Source organism: Poecilia reticulata, chromosome 5 (genome assembly GCF_904066995.2).
Source record: "Poecilia reticulata chromosome 5, P_reticulata-male-v2, whole genome shotgun sequence".
Classification (NCBI taxonomy): Eukaryota; Metazoa; Chordata; class Actinopteri; order Cyprinodontiformes; family Poeciliidae; genus Poecilia; species Poecilia reticulata.
The window spans coordinates 30612867-30632339 of NC_088834.1; the positions used below are offsets into that span (position 1 = coordinate 30612867).

At 39.3% G+C, this 19473-nt stretch overlaps 1 protein-coding gene across 8 annotated transcripts in view; it reads right to left on the reverse strand.

Moving 5' to 3' along the window:
- Positions 1 to 19473, reverse strand: part of LOC103465398 (band 4.1-like protein 1) — a 109835-nt gene that overhangs the window by 5115 nt on the left and 85247 nt on the right. For 5 of the 8 annotated variants that reach the window (XM_017304873.2, XM_081607455.1, XM_081607454.1 and 2 more), the window contains 6 exons: positions 16365 to 17747; positions 13763 to 13813; positions 11514 to 11870; positions 11043 to 11153; positions 2954 to 3013; positions 615 to 710 (listed from right to left, as the gene is read on the reverse strand). In XM_017304873.2, the coding sequence (XP_017160362.1) occupies positions 615 to 710; positions 2954 to 3013; positions 11043 to 11153; positions 11514 to 11870; positions 13763 to 13813; positions 16365 to 17747 (2058 nt within the window). The remainder of the gene's footprint in view (positions 1 to 614; positions 711 to 2953; positions 3014 to 11042; positions 11154 to 11513; positions 11871 to 13762; positions 13814 to 16364; positions 17748 to 19473) is intronic. The other 3 variants (XM_081607457.1, XM_081607456.1, XM_081607458.1) reach the window with 1 other exon arrangement.

Consider the following 19473-nt stretch of genomic DNA (forward strand, 5'->3'; position numbering starts at 1 on the left):
TTTCATGCTAAATTTATTTTGGGGATTCCAGTTTGTGCAATTATATTGTCAATGGAAACACAGTTCACGTCAAGTCAAGTTCATTTGAGTCCACAACTGAACTCATGACCAACATTCAAATCAACTAACCCTACACCTCACCCTGAAAACATGGTGGTGGCAGCATCATGCCAGTAGAGATTTTACACATTTATTTGAATGAACACCTCTCATTTCACATTTTTATTTGTAAGACATCTTTGAAATCCCTCCATCATTTTCTTTCTTTTATTTTGTACACCACACTACTTTGGTGTGTCATAATTTCCTGAAACGTGGATGTGACGTGACAAAATGTGACAAAGTTCAAAATGTTGAATTCAATCTATTTGGGGATGTTTTAAATATTTCAACACATCTTTTAAGAGGTCAAAACAAATCCTCCCTCATTGTTTACTCTTCGAGCAGAATTACAAACGGGGGAAATTATGTAATTATGAATAGCGGCTTGAAGCAACAACAACTATATCCTGTATCTATGAAACAGATTACCATTTCATTTCAGACGAGAACTGTTTCACTGTGATAAAGGTTCAGTAATTGAACTGTAACCGAGGAAACAAACACAGTGTTACCTTGGTAACTTGTGTCGTGGTTGCTGATGTGATGCTTTCAGCCGTGATGGTCAGAGGGGACACAACAGACTCCCTCCCTTGCGGACTGGCTTTTACCTGCAGCACAGTAATTACAGAGCAGTCAGACCCACATATTCAACGATCATGCACAACATCTAGGAAAGTGATAACATCTGTTACATAATCAGCTGATGTGGTTCACTTTCACACTACCCTGTCAAACAGAATAAACCCTTTGAGAAGCCTGTTCCCCTCCTCGCCTGTGGGGGCGCTCCTCCAAGAACCACTGAAGGTTCTAAGAAGTTCGAATGTTAGAACTTCTGAGTTCCTTCTTCATAAAATTTACACAAAAATGTGGGCATGTGATTCAGATTGTGCTAAAATTGTGACAGAACAGCCAGAAAAGAAGAAGAAAAAATAACTTTTTAGAAAGCTGATTCACATGCTAGCTTTCACACTGAAACAGAGTTGTGGAGACGGCTAACAGTGTAACAGTATTAGCACATACAGGGTTAATACCTGTATGTATATCCATTTATGAGGAATTCTCAATCAGTTGCTGAAGCTTTAGCAGTGCTGGGCTAATTTTTCTTTTAGCGCTTAAGTGATTTTGCTAACTCTGAAAAGATTTTGTGCACCTATTTGTCCCAAAATTAATTTTCCAGATCAATTCAAAAGTGCTAATTTAATTAGCTTTCTTGTAATCTTTTAGTTGAATAAAGTGTGTGACATCTGAGTTGAAGTTGTGTTTATCAACTATTAGTAATACTACAAGTAGGTAGATGCTTTCAGAATAACAAAAAAGTAAAAAAGTAAATCAAGGACAACATATAACGTTGCTGTAATAACATGGTTGAATTTAGTGCAATAGCATTAGCTTCCTCTCAAAACGATATTGGTATAGCACTTTAGCATTAGTGAAACTCATGTTTCAATTTAGGGCTAGCATGGCTATTAATGTGTCGTGTCCACCGATGTTTTAGCTTCCAGAACACAATTGACACTGGAACACAAACATGCTGACCCAGGAACTGATTTTTTTAGAATTTACATTATTTAAAATATTAAGCAATGTAGACATATAAGTTGCTAAACACAGTTGATGGGCCACTAACTCTCACTAGAGTTCAGCTTAGTTCAAAGTCAGCCAGTTTGTATCACCAGGTTTAAATAGTTTAGGCCTCTAAAGCCGCTTTCGCACTGCACGGAACGGTATGGTACGGAACGGTATGGTACGGTACGGAACGGTACGGTACGGAACGGTACGGTACGGGACAGTACGGAATGGGACAGTACGGTACGGAACGGTACGGTATGGAACGGTACGGTACGAAACGGTACGGTACGGTACGGTACGGTACGGTACGGAACGGTACGGTACGGTACGGTACGGTACGGAACGGTACGGTACAATACGGTTCCAGCCCTGTTGTGTTTGCATATACACTGAGGGCGCCATCGAAGTCGTACCAGACGTCATTATTGAAACTAAACAATGGTTTCGATGTAGCGGCCGGCTGTACTCGTTCATCAGCGAGTAAGCGGAGGAAAAAAAAAACCTCATCATTAGACCAGGTGATTGCACTATATTGAGACGAATCCATTGCTAATTAAAACTAATAATAAACATATTGAAAAGAGCACTCTTTACAAAATAAAATACAGTTTAGTAAGAGCCAGCTGTCAACGGAAACTCAACGTCTGACTCCATAACAACCAGCGGCCAATCAGCTGCTGGTTCTAAGCAGAACCGCTTGGCCGGTCTGATTGGAACCACAGCTCTTGTTGTTCCATGTGGCCGAGTGGAACCGGTCGCAAGTTGTAATGTGAACACGCTCGGAACCGGTCCGTACCGTACCGTTCCATGCAGTGCGAAAGCGCCTTAACATATTATTTAGATTTTTTTCTCCGGTTCCACCCTCATGTCCAAACATCATCACTTTTTGATTCTACAACACCAAAGTCAAACCCAAGTCTTTAAATCATCCATCTGGATGTTTGGTCTTCATGTTTTACATATTCGTAAATGTGTGTGGATCCCCTTTGTGTTAAAAGTGACAGTTTCAACAAATGGCAGAAGTAATTGAAGGTAAAGACAAGTGATTGCTCAAAAACAGAACAATTATACAGAACAATGTGTTGGCTCAAAGTTATTCAAGCATTTATTTGTTGAAATTCATGACCAGTCATTATGGTGACAGTAAGTAACAATTGTGTAGCTCACATGAGGCGATTCATTTGGACACTCACTCCAATAAAGGTCAAGACTACAGCAGAGGCAGCGCACAGACACATAAATTACTGTCAGTGTGATGGATGTCCTCTACAAAGACACTTACAGGGGAGCCATTTTCTTTGGGAGCAGCAGGAGTTTCCTGGGAGCTGACAGCTGCAGGGCTCTGAGAGGGAGAGAAAGAAACGGTTCTGATGAAGGCTTTTTACCAGATACCAGCACCATGACTGCTCCATGCAAAAAGAACAACGCTGAAGGACGTGTTTGTTCTCCACAAAGACCGGCACTGATTGTGCAAACATAAATAAATAAATAAATAAAATAAAATAAATAAATAAATAAATAAATAAATAAATAAATAAATAATCTGGTCAACATCAGATTGTAAATGAATTAGTGTTTTTGTGTATTTCTATGACTTATTTAAATTATGTAATAATGCTTTGTTTAGCCGATGGGGAGTATTACAGTTTGATGAAGTAGTCAAATTTAAGACAGCACAAATGAAATATGAAGCCATAAATAATATGCTCCCTAAAAATATTCAGAGTCTGTTTAAGGAAAAATGTGGGAGATCTGATCTAACATGGAAATTTAAGATAAAACAACCAAATAATAAATAATATATAAAAAATAATGATGTTGTTGTAGTATTAAGCTGTTGAACTGTTTGTTACTTAAACTAAGTAATAACATTAAATGGAATTAAAACAAAGAATTATTGATATAACTGAAACCTTTGTGATGACAATTTACTCACTTTTTGTTTTATTCATTCCTTTTACTAAATACTAAAGCTGTGAAGAGTGAAAATAGTTTGAGGTGGTGTTGGTGTTCCTGCTAAATCCTGAATATACCCTATTTGGGTTGTCTTCGGAGTTTTTATCACAACCTGTGGGGTTTTTCCTGTCTGGGAACAACAATACAACCTGCTGAATGTGACAGGTAGCCAATCAGAAAGCGCGGTGACGTCAGAACAGAGGGGAAACCCAAACAGCTGATATATGAGCAACTGAGAGTCCGGTGGATATCGGAGATGATATGTGGAAATGTTTATTATTAAATCTAAACGTCATTATTATGTTTATTCAGTTAAAAATGTTAACTATGAAAATAGCTAATAGAGCGGCTGCTCCCGTTGTCTTCTACATCGTCACCCGTGTTTGGTTATTCTAAATTCCTGCTATGTTGGGGGTTTTACTGGATTATCACTATAAAAGTCAGATACCATATATATAAAAAGTCAGATATAAAAGTAACGAACATCCCTGGAATCGGGATGTTCGTGACTGGAATCGGTTCGTGTTGCTCCTGCCTTGGACACACGAACCGATCAAACCTGTTGTACTTTTATCAGCTCTGTGATCACAGAAGTTTGGAGAATCGGCCGACAATTCTTAAAATCTTGCCGTCTAAACCAGACTTAAGACTCCCAAACACTCTGACTCTGGTCGCTATAGTAACGTTTATACGTATATCCCTTCAAAATAAGATATGTGCCACAAAAACGAACATTTTACTTTTGTGAAAATTGTAACTCACAATACTGACTAACGGAGCCCTGAGCTTGTTTCTCTGCAACGAGACGGTTTCATCTGGGAGTGATCAGAGACAATAACACCCGAGGTGTTGCTTATATCCACAGCCTGTTGGTCTCTATGTGGCGAAGCAGCTTGAAGCTTCATTGCCTCATTAGCAGCCGGTCGCCGCATGTTACGCAGAGCGGGTTTGTAATGTGAGAGTCACCTGCCGGTCCGGGATAAATCCATTCTGCTGTCTCTTCTCTGCAGAGAAACTTTCCAAAGACACCTGATCTGTTTCTTACTCATTTTGCTGCTTGTGGGCTCAATGTTGGCGCGCAAGTAACCGAGAGAATCCGGTTAAAGGATTTTCAAAATAAAAGATCCTCCAGACTCAAATAATACATAAAACGGAAATATAAAATTATTTCTTGCGCGGTCCGGTATCAATTGGTCCACGGACCGGGGGTTGGGGACCACTGCTATAAAGTGCTGGTAGTTATTAAAATCTCCCAGAATATATTTCAGCACATCTAAAAAAAACTTAGACTATTGTGGAAAAGTGCAATATTTCTCACCAGACATCTCAGAAAAAGAAACTCGTATATTATGTAAAATATATGAGTGGCATATATCAAAGCCCTCACAGGCTTTGATTCTTGTAATTTGATGATACGGAGAATTGAGAAGATTGCATTTGTCACACTTAATGTTTATCCTGTGCAAAAATATTATTTTTTTGTTTTATTTTTTCCTTTAATTTAATCTTCAAAACTTCGCCTGCAGAAATGTAACTGCTGAAACTTGCCTGCAAATGTCCGGAGACGCAACATAAAGCAACCAGAGCTAGATCTGGACAAGTGGCTATTTGAACTCCTTTATTCACGTCAAACAGTTAGCTAGTCAGTGCAGCTAACTCGACACACTGGTGTCACGTAATCAAAGGAGAGTAATTTGATTGCCTAAAAGTCATAATTCTGACTTAAAACTCAAAGTATTCTAATTATGTCAAAATCCAAATAAATAATCAAACATTCTACAGATAGGTGAATGTAAATTATGTTGCTAGCATATAGAAACAACCTGCACTTTGTCATCACTAAAAACCTGTCCCAAATTTTTTTGGTAGATTTGAGTTTTAAGATTAGATTTGTTTGATGTTACATAAACAATTTAAACAAAATTCTGAGAAAGAAAGAGAGAATTATGAGTTTTAAGCCAGAATTTAGCATTTAATGTCAAACTGATTCCTGTAAAATGCGAGTGTTTAGAAAAGCGCTCTAAAAATTAAATGTAGTCAGAATTTGGAGAAATAAACCTGAATTGTTTAGAATTTTGAGATTCAGCACTATAAAAATTAAATGAACTTTTATTATTATTATTATTATTAGTAGTAGTAGTAGTAGTAGTAGTAGTAGTAGTAGTAATATTAGTATTATTATTATTATGATTATTATTATTATTATTAAAAAGTCAAAATTCAGAGAAAATCTCTTTTTTTCAGTGTACCTAAATCCTCTTGTACATGTGGAAGGCTATTGAAGAATTCAATTTCAGACGATGTTTTTCTATTTGTATGTATCTAGATAAAGTGAAAAATGCTTGTGCTGATATTATAAAACTTTACCTAAAATGAAATCATACTTTTCTACCTAGTTGTATGTTATAAAAGTAGAAATATGTGTTGCTTTACTGTGATCTACACAGGCTGTTGTAACGTCCACAAACAACTAATCTTTGTAAAATATCTCCCTCTGCTGGCCAACCGACGTCACTGTAGATCTTTATCTGCCTATACAGGTCCTTCTAAAAAAATTAGCATATTGTGATAAAGTTCATGATTTTCCATAATGTAATGATAAAAATTAATTGTCATATATTTTAGATTCATTGCACACCAAATTAAATATTTCTGGTATTTCATTGTTTTAATACTGATGATTTTTGCATACAGCTCATGAAAACCCAAAATCCCTATCTCAAAAAATTAGCATATGATGAAAAGGTTCTCTGAACGAGCAATGAATCAACAAAGTAATTCTAAACATCTGCAAAAGATTCCTGAGGCTTTTAAAAACTCCCAGCCTGGTTCATAACTCAAAACCACAATCATGGGTAAGACTGCTGACCTGACTGCTGTCCAGAAGGCCATAATTAACACCCTAAAGCAGGGGTGAAAGTAAGGGGGTACAGCAGGGTACTGCGTACCCCCAAAAGATTTAGCGGGGGTACGCAGTACCTGCAAGAGAGGAGCGGCTGTCTGCTGTAAAAAAATCAATGGATTAACTGTGAGTTCTGAACTGTTCATGCTTTGTAGAGCAGGGGCACAATATGTTGATCGCGGAAGGTTTTGAGTCGATCTCGGCATTAGAACAAACTGAACGCCGCCAGGAGGCTGAGAGCAGCACGTCCTCCTCTGACTCCTTATCAAAACGTTCAGAACTTTATTAAAGAACGATAACAAGAAAATCAACAAAACGTGTTCAAATTAATGACCCAACAACAATAATAATCTCAGTAATTATTGTTTCAACAAGGTGTTGCGCAATTCTGTGCGTTTCGGTTCCATAACCAAAATAACTAGCAGAGCAGGAGTTTAAAATTAACTAATAAACCACTGCTGTGTTCATGAGGTTTATTAATAATCGCAAAATAAATATCAAGCCTGCAAACCTAATATTGTAACGGACTGAATGTTTTTAACATAATCTCGGGTCGGCTTGTGGAGCACATGAGGTTGCCATGGCAACGGCTGTGCTTAATTGACAGAGACAAAGAGTAAAAAGGTGTGAGTGGTTTAGAGTTGATCACCTGTTCAGGTCTGACTTTTTTTTTACTTTTGCCTTGGTGCCTCACAGCCGCTGTAATTTCTGAACGTTCAATAAACGACAAACTTGGACTAATTACCTCGTTCTTTGTGAGTATATGTCAATCACAACAAACATCAAACACGGTAAATATGTTTCATTAAGTATTTAACAAACAAATGGCTTCTACCGTGATAATTATGTGAAATTAAATGAATTGTCTAATATAAAAAAATAGTTTGGTGCTGTCGGGCTCAGAGTCTGAGAGGCTTTTCCTTTATATCAAACATTTTTTTTTTTGCCTCTTATTTAGTGGAAATATTGATGTTGATGAGATTTTCTCCAAAATAATAACCTTTTTCAACCTTTATAGCTCCCCTGTTGAAAATGAGGCTCTAACATTCACAAATGACATTGAAATAAAATCCAGTCCAACATCTGATTTGAGGTGATTCCTCTGGAACCTGTTGGAGGAAAAATATCCCAACTTCAGAAGATGAGCTTTAACCTAACAGAGCTCTGTGGTTCCTCCTATCAGTATGAGATTCAGGGTGAGGAGGCGCCATGTTAGGAAGAGAAGTGGAAGCTGCAGGATCTTCAGAACAAACAGGTCATGATGCTGGGCTACTGATTATCCCTCTGTCTGGACACAGGATCAATAGAACCTGTTTAAAAGCTAAAATGAATGGTTATATGCCAGACATGGAAAACTGGGATGCACTCCATGCCATGATGTTCAGGATTTAGGTCTCATGGCATCTCAAGGTGTCAACATTGCAGCCAGTGGGCTGAAGGAGGAAATACAGCTTTATTTTGTAGCAATTCAAGAGCTACCAGCTTTGATCACTTCACAAAAAAATTCATCAGCTCAGAAACTACAAAGCACACAAAGACATATATATATATATATATATATATATATATATATATATATATATATATATATATATATATATATATATTTTTTTTTTTTTTTTTGTCATAGTACCCCCAAGAATTTAAAACTACTTTCACCCCTGCCCTAAAGCAAGAGGGTAAGACACAGAAAGACATTTCTGAATGAATAGGCTGTTCCCAGAGTGCTGTATCAAGGCACCTCAGTGGGAAGGAAAAAGTGTGGCAGAAACGCTGCACAACTAGAAGAGGTGACTGGACCCTGAGGAAGATGGTGGAGAAGGACCGATTCCAGACCTTGGAGGACCTGCAGAAGCAGTGGACTGAGTCTGGAGTAGAAACATCCAGAGCCACCGTGCACAGGCGTGTGCAGGAAATGGGATACAGGTGCCGCATTCCCCAGGTCAAAGGTCAAGCCACTTTTGAACAAGAAATAGCAGCAGAAGCACCTGACTGGCTACAGAGAAGCAGCACTGGACTGTTGCTCAGTGGTCCAAAGTACTTTTTTCGAATGAAAGCAAATTTTGCATGTCATTCGGAAATCAAGGTGCCAGAGTCTGGAGGAAGACTGGGGAGAAGGAAATGCCAAAAGGCCAGAAGTCCAGTGTCAAGTAGCCACAGTCAGTGATGGTCTGGGGAGCCATGTCAGCTGTTGGTGTTGGTCTACTGTGTTTTATCAAGGGCAGGTCAATGCAGCAGCTATCAGGAGGTTTTGGAGCACTTCATGCTTCCATCTGCTGAAAAGCTTTATGGAGATGAAGATTAAATTTTTCAGCACAGCTGTTACAGCTGTTCATTGTTCAGCACAACCTGGCAATGAAGGTTGACATTTTTGGTATTAAAACACTTTTCTTTTATTAGTCGGATAAAATATGCAAATTTTTTGAGACAGGGATTTTGGGTTTTCATGAGCTGTATGCCAAAATCATCAGTATTAAAACAATAAAAGACCTTAAATATTTCAGTTGGTGTGCAATGAATCTAAAATATATAACAGTTTAATTTTTATCATTACATTATGGAAAATAATGAACTTTATCACAATATGCAAATGTTTTGAGAAGGACCTGTAGATTATCTCATCCTCCATTTACTGTGCAGAGCAACGCGCGCGCAGAGCACTCCGTACTCCGACAACCTTAAAGCAATGACTCAGCACTGATGCGGCTCTTCAAAGGGCCCCTCTCTCCATCATCTCCTGAGCACATCCACACCATTAGCTTGAATGGCTAAAGAGCCTGGCCCTGATTACATTTTAATAAGGCACCTGCGGGACAGCCGGTCCGCGCTCACTGCTCTGCTTCTGGAGATGAATGGCAGTCGCAGCTGCTTTCATCCCTCTCATTAATATACTGTCAATACTTTAATCATGCCTTAATGATTCTATTACGCTCCCCATTTCTTTGGGAACATGGACGCCGTGTCACTGAGCTCCCTGGAAGAGGAAGAAAAAGAAGAGATTTTTTCTATAGTCAAAGTCCGAGGCTTCCACCAAAAGCGCGTCACGCATCAGTGTTCGCCTGACTGGTTTCTGACTACTGGAGCCGATGATGCGAACTGACCTCAGCAGCTTTAACCCTCTCTAAAGCCTAAAATTTAAGATTTAATTTATAAAATATGTCATTCATGAATTTATCATTAGAAAAGTAACACTGTGCAAATCAACTTTAAATTATTAAAGCATAATTAAAAGATAATTTCTCACTTATTATATTAATATTGTGCTTTCAGGCCATGCAGTAAAATATAAGGCAACCTGTTTAATGTCATAAATAAAAATATATATATATCATAATAATCATGATGTAAAAATTTATAATGTAGTGCAAAACGCAGGTGAGTTTCGCAACCTTGTTTATATGTACTTAATAACAAATAGTTTTAGAAAATCTTAAGTTGTCTGTGTTTTACAGAGCCCTCTAAGGAACATGGGGAAAAAATAATAAAATTTTGCCTTACCTCGCAGTACTTTTGCGTTCCCTCTCGATAAGTTTTGCGTTCTCTCGCAATAATCTACCGATCAGTTAATACAGCATAATACTCAAAGTCTTTTGAGTATTTGGCCATCGTACGTTGTGGTATTATATAAGGCGTGAGGTTTTTCCATATATGTTAATATCTCGTTTGAGGTATCTGAAGTTTTATACATTTGTCTTTTGGATAGAAATGCACCACAAACCTATGTGCAAAAGAAAACAGTCCAAACAGATTTCCATCTCCCTTCTAAGATTTGAACAAATTTTCCGTAAGGAAAGAAAGAAAACCTACATCCACATCCTATATGGACTATTTCTGAGTTATTTTCACAGGGTAGTAAAGTCATATCTGACCATTTTGATTGTCTTTTTGTGTAATAAAGGACCGTTTTCATGTGCAGTTCCATTTCAACACTACACTGACATAAACACGCAGTGAATAAATCGATTTTCAATGTTTTTGCACCAAAGAGTTAAGAATATATAAACATGTTTTCACTGAGGCTCTTTAAATGTGTATATATTTGAAATTTTGAATTGACATTTGTGACTGTATACAAAATAGACATTGCGAAGTATTGAAAACGTATTGCGAGGTAACGCAAAATAACACTTTTTCTCCATGTTCATTAGGGACCTCTGTAGTGTTTAGATCTTTCCACCATTCTTCTTATTTTATTGATTTCTTTTGGGGGGCGGGAATGAATAATTGAGTTTCTTGACATAGTTTTAGTGACATCCAGAGTTATAATGTTCTGAAACACTGAAGTGAGACAAACATGCAAAAAGATTAGGAAAACATGAAGGGTGGCGCTTTCTCACATCACTGTATGTTCAGAAACTCAAAACTACAACCGTTTTCTGAACAGTAAACACAGCATGAGGGACTACATGATTAATCCCTCATTTATATATATTTTATTATATAAAATCTAAATAGTGGTTGTAGTAGGACAAAATGTGAAAAAGTTCAAGGGCATGCAAATACTTTTGCGTACTTGTGGTGAAACATCTGTGATGTTTTGGTGAACCTCGGATCCGTTGGTGTCGGTCCGCTTTAGCTTGTGGGCCACACTCACAGCACTGGCGTCTTTCCTGGCCACTGGAGGCTGTGGAACGAACACACAGTAAACTTACTACCGACTGCAGCCCCTACATATAAAAAAAAAACAAACAAAAAAAACACTTTGAAGGTACAAACTGTAAAAAAAAATTTTATTATGTGCTTCGTTGCAGAAAATAACAGCAAATGATGATGCAAAGATTCAGTGGAATGTTAAGTTGAACATAAAAGAGAAGAAACGAGGCTTTGAATCAAACCGGAAAAAAATGGAACATAATGAAATAGTCAAAAACAGAAAATGCTAATAAATAAAACATAAGAATCAGAATGGCAGCATTTCCAGCAAAGCAGGATGAATCCAGAATGTGATGATGAGGATGAGGGCCGGTGCCGCTCGTCTGTCTACCTCATGGGTGCCCTCCTCAGGAAGCTTCTCCTCCATCGGGAACTTATCCCTGGAGCCCATTAAGCGGGCCGAGTAGAACCTGGAGGTCTCCTCAAAGTCCTCCCGTCCGACCTCCGGCTGCTGCTCCCGCTCCCCGAACTCAGACCCACCCTTTGAAAAGTCCTCCGTCCCAGAATGGAGGTCTGTGATGACAGTGAAGTCCACCTCTGCCTCCAGGCTGGACGTGGAGCTGACCGTCATGCTGGAGCATTTTCGCTCGATGCCCAGCTGGGTGTCCCTCATAGAGGCCACCGTGTCCCGCTCCTGCTCCTCCTCCGAGGCGAGGCCCGGCTGAGGCCTCCTCTCCCCGGACTCTTTCTGGTGTGAGCACAGACAAAGGATCGCCTCTGAGTTATTACATGACTTCGTTGTGGTTGATGGACATGGTGGGGAGTGCAACCCTGTAGTTGCACAGGGGCTGGATGATGCATTTGATGAAGAGTCCGAAGACAGAGTGCATGCAATGAAAATAGACCAAATGAAAAATATGTGGAATGAAGGATTATCAGATAAGAAGACAGGGCTCGGGGAGGATCCATTTGATTTGAAATCTACGAAGCCTGTGAGGTGACACGGGACATCAGACTGGTTCCAAAGAAATTAATAAAGAAATTATGCTAATAATTTCTTTAGCATGGTAAAAAACGACCATCCTCCACTGTGAAGAGAGAAGTGCTGATCCAAATGATCTGGCTGTTAATGTTAATTCAACATTTAGAAGCGTGGCCAACACGGACTGAACGGCTTCCTTCACTTCCTCCGCTTTCATAGATAAAAACCACAGCAGACATTCTAAAACAGTGTAGAAAATGACAACCAATCTGGTAGAAATCCAACGAGAGGAATTCAAGTGAATGGCTGAAAGCTGTGAAGCAAGATTTAAATCGAGTGGAACAGCACAGGAAGGCAATGCCCAGGCTACCGAGATAAACAGGAAGATATACACATACATTTTTTAAGCATTCTTTTACAGTTTACTAATGTAAAAAAAAGAAAAAAACTAACTGAAAAGGGGAAATAAACATTGTACAACAGGAACATTGTGCCTTAGGTTTTATGCTGGCACTCTTAGCTCTAAATGTGGAGATAAAATGCAGCCAATTGCTCACAGTATGAAGTCATGATGGAAATGAATGATAGTAGCGCATTAGGCTGGTTAGATGATGCAGCAGCTCAGCATGTGCTCAGAGTGGACAGCGTGTTGATATGCTGAGCTTCTGGGAAGCTGAGTAGCAACTTTAGAGGACAAACATGGTACAACACTATCAATAGTAACATAAGTCACCAACTTATAACTTATATTACCAGTCAGAATTTCGGTACTCCATATCCAATCCCCAACAATTGTGAAGCTTTGACCTGTCAATGCTGCCTTTAGCCTAAAACAATTTCTGTTTAAGAATTCTATCAAAAACTGCAATGCAAACATTTTAATTTCTAGTCCTTTCATGTGACTAGTGAGCAAATATTTATATCAGGAGCAAAAGGGAAATTGCACAATGAGTGAAATTGATTATGGAGAGGAGATGGTAAAGTAGCATCTTGTACTGGTGATTAGCATGGCTAGCATTACTAAAACAGCGCTCTCTGTACTTATGAGATTATCACCTCTTCTCAAAGATTATTGAAATTCTGTCAATATTTCCATCATTTTTAATAAGAGTCTGGCTAAAATCTCAAAAGGATTAAACTTACAATGCATTCATCTTTCCTGTTGTCTGCTAAAGTTTTGCTTTTTCTCATTCTGTCACATCCAAAATTAACCACAGATTTATCTTGTCTTGTCTTGCAATGTCACAGAAAGCTTTAAATAGTTACTATTTCCTTTTAAATTGTCTTACAGCAACTTGAGTTTATTTTTAGGTGTCATACAGGTACTGAGAATAGCTAACTTTGAGTGTTCTGCTAGGTAGCTAGTTAGAATCCTAGCTAGCTAGTTTCATTTCAAAATACAGATTAAAAAACAAAATGAAATAGCTTTATAAACTACATCATTTTAGAGGCAACAAATCACAAGGGTTCCGCACATTCACTTATCGTAATGTTGCCTGTGAAAACAAGGACTGTTTCTTACAGCTGTTAAAAGCACTGACATTTTTTGACAGGAAACAGTTTCCATTGCGGGTTTGGAAGTGTTTGTGAGCTAAGAGAGATGCAGAGGGAAAGAGATGATGGGTGAGCATTCAAACTTGGGTTTGTAAAAGAATAACCTTTAGGTCACCAAATGGCTCTTCATATATGGCGGGAGTAGAGACAGGCTCCTGCAGGGGGAAGCAAAGGAAAGAGCAAAGGGAGCGATGGAAAGTTAGTACAGCTGAACAGGACTGACAGCCAAGAAAACACAAAAATCCAAGCATCATATAGGCTACGTGCAGAGTAAACCTAAACTCTGAACTCTTAAATTGAAAGAAATTGCTCAACACTTTGCTCAAACACCAATAAATCTTCTGTTGTTTCTCATAAGCCCAAGTTTAGGTCTGAAATTCAGCCAGATCCAAGTCTGCTACATCTGAATCTAGGCACAAATTTCAAGGACAACTTTCCACCACCAAAGCACACAGCATTCAGTCTGGAGAACAGTTAAGAGATGAATTTGATAAAGCACAAACAGGATCTAAGCAAGTAGTTATAATTAGCAGAGTCAGAAGAAAATAATACAGTTTAGATGTGCTGTCTGTGTAATAGTAGTCACGTAAAGACAGGGCAGCAACCAACATAATCATATGGCCAAGTGACACAACAGGTTGATTGTTCGTGGCTCACAGAATGACGCATGGCCAGCTAGCCAAGCTGAAATGGCTAGCAGAGAGTTTACAGGTAATTTCATCAAACTGAGTGCCACCATATTGGAGGAATAGTAAAAGTACACAATGTTATTATACTAAGACTCTGATCTTATTCAGATGTTCAAATTGAAAAATTAATGGCACATCTCGTGTACCTCCTTGATAGCAAGAGAGACAGCAACATATGTAGCATGTAGATTGCAAAGAGAACCCAGGGGTTAGAATAGACCAGTGGTATCAAAACCTTTGCAATGAGAGCCAAAACTGTCCAATTTGTGGGGGATTCAAAGGAAAAACAATCTTGTGAAATTTGTAAATTTTTATTTGTTAACACAAAATACACAAAACATGCAAGATTTTAATTATCAAAATATTGGTACATTTTAAAAGAAAAAGAATATATAAATTATTGTTGATCCTAAACAAAAGTGGTTTAATATTACCATACATATAATTTCCAATTGTTAGTTGGGCTGATTTATTTTATTTTTTTTACAATTGTTTTTTTTCTAAGATAGGTATGATTTTGTGAAAAACGTAATGAGCCACCACTGGTCCCTGGGGCACACTTTGGACACACCTACAAAAACTGAGAATATGTGAGATTCTTTTTTCTCCTACACAAACTTCTATAACGCATAGTTTGTTCTACCAGCACCAGCAAGTCTAAGTTTCAGCAACAATCAACCAGTGTCATTTTTTCCCATGGGATCCAGTTGGTTGCAAAACTTTGCTCATCAGAAAGTCAGCAGAAAATTGGACAAAAGTCTTAAAAAATGTTGCTGAACGTATTTTGAAATCTGTGAGAATGGCCTGACCCATATGTTTAGGTGGAGCTGCCTCTATTTTCCCACACTCCCTGAGTTCAATCAGATTTTGATATGATCGTTACACCTAGAGCTGAGCAACACCTCGTCTCATTCCTGTTTAATCCATTACGCAAGAGCTCAACTTGGATGAAAAGGTGGAAAAAGATGAAAGGTGTCATGTCTATTCTTTTCAAAATTCATTCCAGAGCCAAATGTGTGCAAACTCTCGATGATGTAGCGGCAGTGGAATGAAAAGCAGGAAATCTGACTTAGTCAGGCACTGAACTGCTTTGTTTGGCTACTCACTGCCTACTGAGGTTTCACAGTTGGAGGCGTCCGTATGTTTCTATCACTACTTGTCTTTCCATTCAGGTGAATTGGAAGGAAATAATTGCCCAGAATACGCAACATTGCTGATTTTCACACATTTTTTCTTTTTTTATCTGCGGATTCTTAAAAGTTCAAGTTCAGATTGACATTAGTCTGGAAAGTTTAATCATAAAGAATTTCAATCACTTTCCAAGCATTCTATGCTAAGCTTCTTTCTGAGTTTTGAAAATAATAGCTTACCCCCACAAAAAAGATGGAGGTAGTTCTCAAATGTGCAGTTTATTAAATTTAATCAAATTTGTATTTGATGGTTTTGCCTTTTTTGTTTGAAGAAGACCTAACAGGTATCAGAGATTGTCATAAACCTTCAACCCTCCCGTGGTTTTAAGGGTCATTTGAATCCAGCTAGCTTTTTACTCTGTCCGTCTCAACCGGGACAATGTAAAATGTAAAAGCACAACCACGTGTGCTTTGACAAGACGTTTGTGTGTGTTATTTCAGGAACTGACGGTCTGAAGGGTCACCCTCCCAAGCATTGCACTAAGACTGTGGCAGAGTTAAGTAAAACTCAAGCTTGTTAAGTTTTAAAAGACAAAAATATATATGTCTTTTGTCTTTCCAAACCTTCACAGATATGGCAGACATGCTGCACAGTGTGGTGCATGTCAAGAGAAATGGAATAGAACAAACTGGGTAGCCATGTAGGACATTGTCCAAACATTCGGGCTAACCTTCAGCTAGCCCTTAGTGCATGCTCCTTCAACAGTCACAAACAGGTAAGATGGATGAGTGTGTCAGATAAACTGTTGAAGTAAATACATGGTGTGCAAGTTCGTCTGAAGCTCATGCTTTATCTCCAAAGAATAGTAGATGCCAAGCAGAGTTACCGAGTGTCTCTTCTTGGCTGCATCCAGGCTCTGCTCCCTGCCGGCATTTCTGCTATTCCTCAGAATTAGTCCGGATTCCTTGGCTTTCTGCGTTTTCACTGGCGGAGCTGGCGGAGCAACTTTTGGAAGCGCTGAACCCTTTAAATTAAACTGCTGGTTCTCCATAGAGCCTCTACTGGCTTGAAAGCCTTCGTCAAGATTTTCCATTTTGGCAAAACCCTCCGGGTCTCCGGGGAAGGCTTGGTGGAAGCCAGCGATGTCAGTCCAGTGGAGGTCAGAGGATCCCTCCGGAGAACCGACCGACCAGCGATATTCTCGTTTGACAAGCCGCGTGAACTCTTCCTGTCCCAGTTGGTCCCTTTCGTCCTTACATGCGACACTCTTTGAGCGCTCTGGCTTCAGGGGGACAATCCTGGTGATCTCTGACTGGTAACTGCTGCCTGACAGCCGGTGGAGAGACGTCCTCTGGCTTCTGTCACCCAAGAAACCTTCAACGTCTTCACCACCGGAGCTGCTGACCTTCCTTTCGTGCGTTCGGACTTGTCGAAGTTTTACCTCCGCTAGCTCTTTGTTGTCGATGAGGCCCTTTCCTCGTACCTTCACCACATGTTCTACTTTGCCACTAGGTAAAGAACTATCATGTTCTATTTTCCCTGGTCCATTTAACATGCCTAAATCAATGGTTGCCATTCCCATCTGGTTGACCTTTTGCTTCACCTGACTGGAAACCTCTTTGACCTCTCCAAATTCCTCTTTCCTGTTGTCTTTGCATACACCAACAAACTGATCCTTTGTTAGTCCCTGATTGTCTTTCCTCATGATTACTGGGGAGGCATCACTCTGATCTCCTCTTTTAGATGTTTTTTCTGACGTGTTGTCCGAGTCGGAGTCTTCGTTGTCCTCTCCGGAGGAATCGCTCCCAGACTTCCTGTTGAGCTCTGCAGGAATTCCCACATTCAGGCTCTGGGGCCGGCCTTTTTTTCTCAGTTTAGAGCCCATCTTATCCTTTATTTGGCGTGAGCCTGGAGCCGCATCACTGTTTGCCTCAGGGCCTGAGGCTTGAGAGGGTTTACTTTGAGATTTGTCTTGTAACCAGTCTACATTCTCGGGTAATTGAATCGCAGAAGGCCAAGTCTCAGAGCATACAGCTGCCTCTCTGGGTGTTCTTGCTGAGGGAAATTCGTCAATATGGCTTTTCACTTCTTTTCTGATATACCCTGCTTCCTCTTTATGTATCATTTTGGTAATGTCTATCTCCTTTTCCAGCTCCTTTTTGTCCCACGAGGAATCGGATATGTGAGATTTATTCTTTTCTTCTGCCCTCCAGTCATGGTCTGGTTGATAAGGTTGCTGTTTTTCAATCAATACCCACTCCTCAGAGCCCTACATGTTGGTATAGATTAAGCACAGTTAGACATTCTGGGTACAACTGCTAGCAAACAATAAAATCTACAAAATGGTATCCATCTCATAAATGGGTGTAAAGCATGCAGCTTATGGACAAAAACATTTCAGTTACATGGAGATGCCTCCTACTGAACTAGAATGCCATCCAAAAGAAATTCAATTCAGTAGGTAAAATGTATATATTTTATAATTATGGCTTACAGCAAATAAAAAGTCAAAATCCAGCTTCTCAGACAATCACAATATGATGTATGAAATTTACATCCATGTCCTGTATCGCATATGCACTAAATAATTGGTTGTGGCTTCCTTTGCATAATTACAGAATCATTAAAGAATTACATGATGAACCAGGCTTTGGCCCAGCTAAAGTGTTAAAGGTAGGGTATTGTAAAATTGACATTTTTGACACATCTTAATGTCGTGTCATAATGACATACCACCTAAAACATACCTGGAGTGTTGCCTTGATTCTTTAATGTATGTTTGAGAAATCCTTGAATCCTCAGTGGAAACCATTCAGGTTGTGCCCAAATGCTTGCTCTCACAAAACTCTGCCTTTTTCCACAAAGCTCCTCCTTAGTGCTGCAGTCTCCAACCAACCTTCCACCTCACAGAGCAACCCTCCAGATAATTCCAACATCTTGTGGAATTATGAGTCTGCGGAACTCATCATATGAACTACTTCTCAGTGCAGCATTTCCATAACTGAAGGTAACAGTACATTAGGGTTTGGTGTGTTTCCTCCCTCCTTACAATATAGGACTCTAGGGTTCCAGCACAGAGTCATTGTCACAGTCATTGTCAGAGTCACAGCACATTGTCATTAAACCAGGTATCTGTACTTTCAGTGATTTGTATGCCTGCTGGGGATTATGCTTGTGAAGTCACAAAGTACTCTAATATTACATAGTAAATAACTGAGCTGACTTTAAGCTCCTCAAATCATCACTGACTCTGAAAACTTAATGTTGGACTCAGGCAACTTGGATCCTGTCTCTTCAGTCTTCCTCCAGGCTGTGGTGGCTCTTGAAGCACCGACCTCAGCAGCAGTCCATGTCTTGTGAATCACCGACCTCAGCAGCAGTCCATGTCTTGTGAATCACCGCCAAAGTTTTTGGATAAAACACTTTTTTCTTCCACTTAGTTTCCCATTAACATGCTTGGAGGCAGCATTCTGAACATCTGGCTTCTTAGGCAATGACCTTCTGTGGTTTATCTTCCTTCAGCAGGATGTCAATGAAATGATTGTCTGCTGGACAAGTTCAGCTGTCTTCTCTTAGACAGCATAAGCCACAACATGGACATACACAGTAACATCAATGTCTGTTAGAAAGTTAGTGGAAAGTTCAAACTCGCTTTGGCTCCATCAGGCGAGTCCACTCCTGTCTGCAGAGAACCCACGCTCAACTCCATCAGACCGGTTTCTCTGTGTGGCGATGCGTTGACGGCGAGCTCAAACAGGCAGATCGTGTTGTCATCACCGGTGATTGATATACTTTTTAAGTTGGTTTTATGTAGTAATTTTTTTCGGAGGAGCTGACTTTAGAGTTTTAATTAGCCGTATGCCATAATCCTCAGAATTACCAAAACATATGACTCTGAACGTATTTTTTCTTTACACGATAAAAACTGTTTTATTTGATTTACTACAATGAGGAAACATTTCAGTTGTTTCTCATGTAATTATATTCACTTGTAT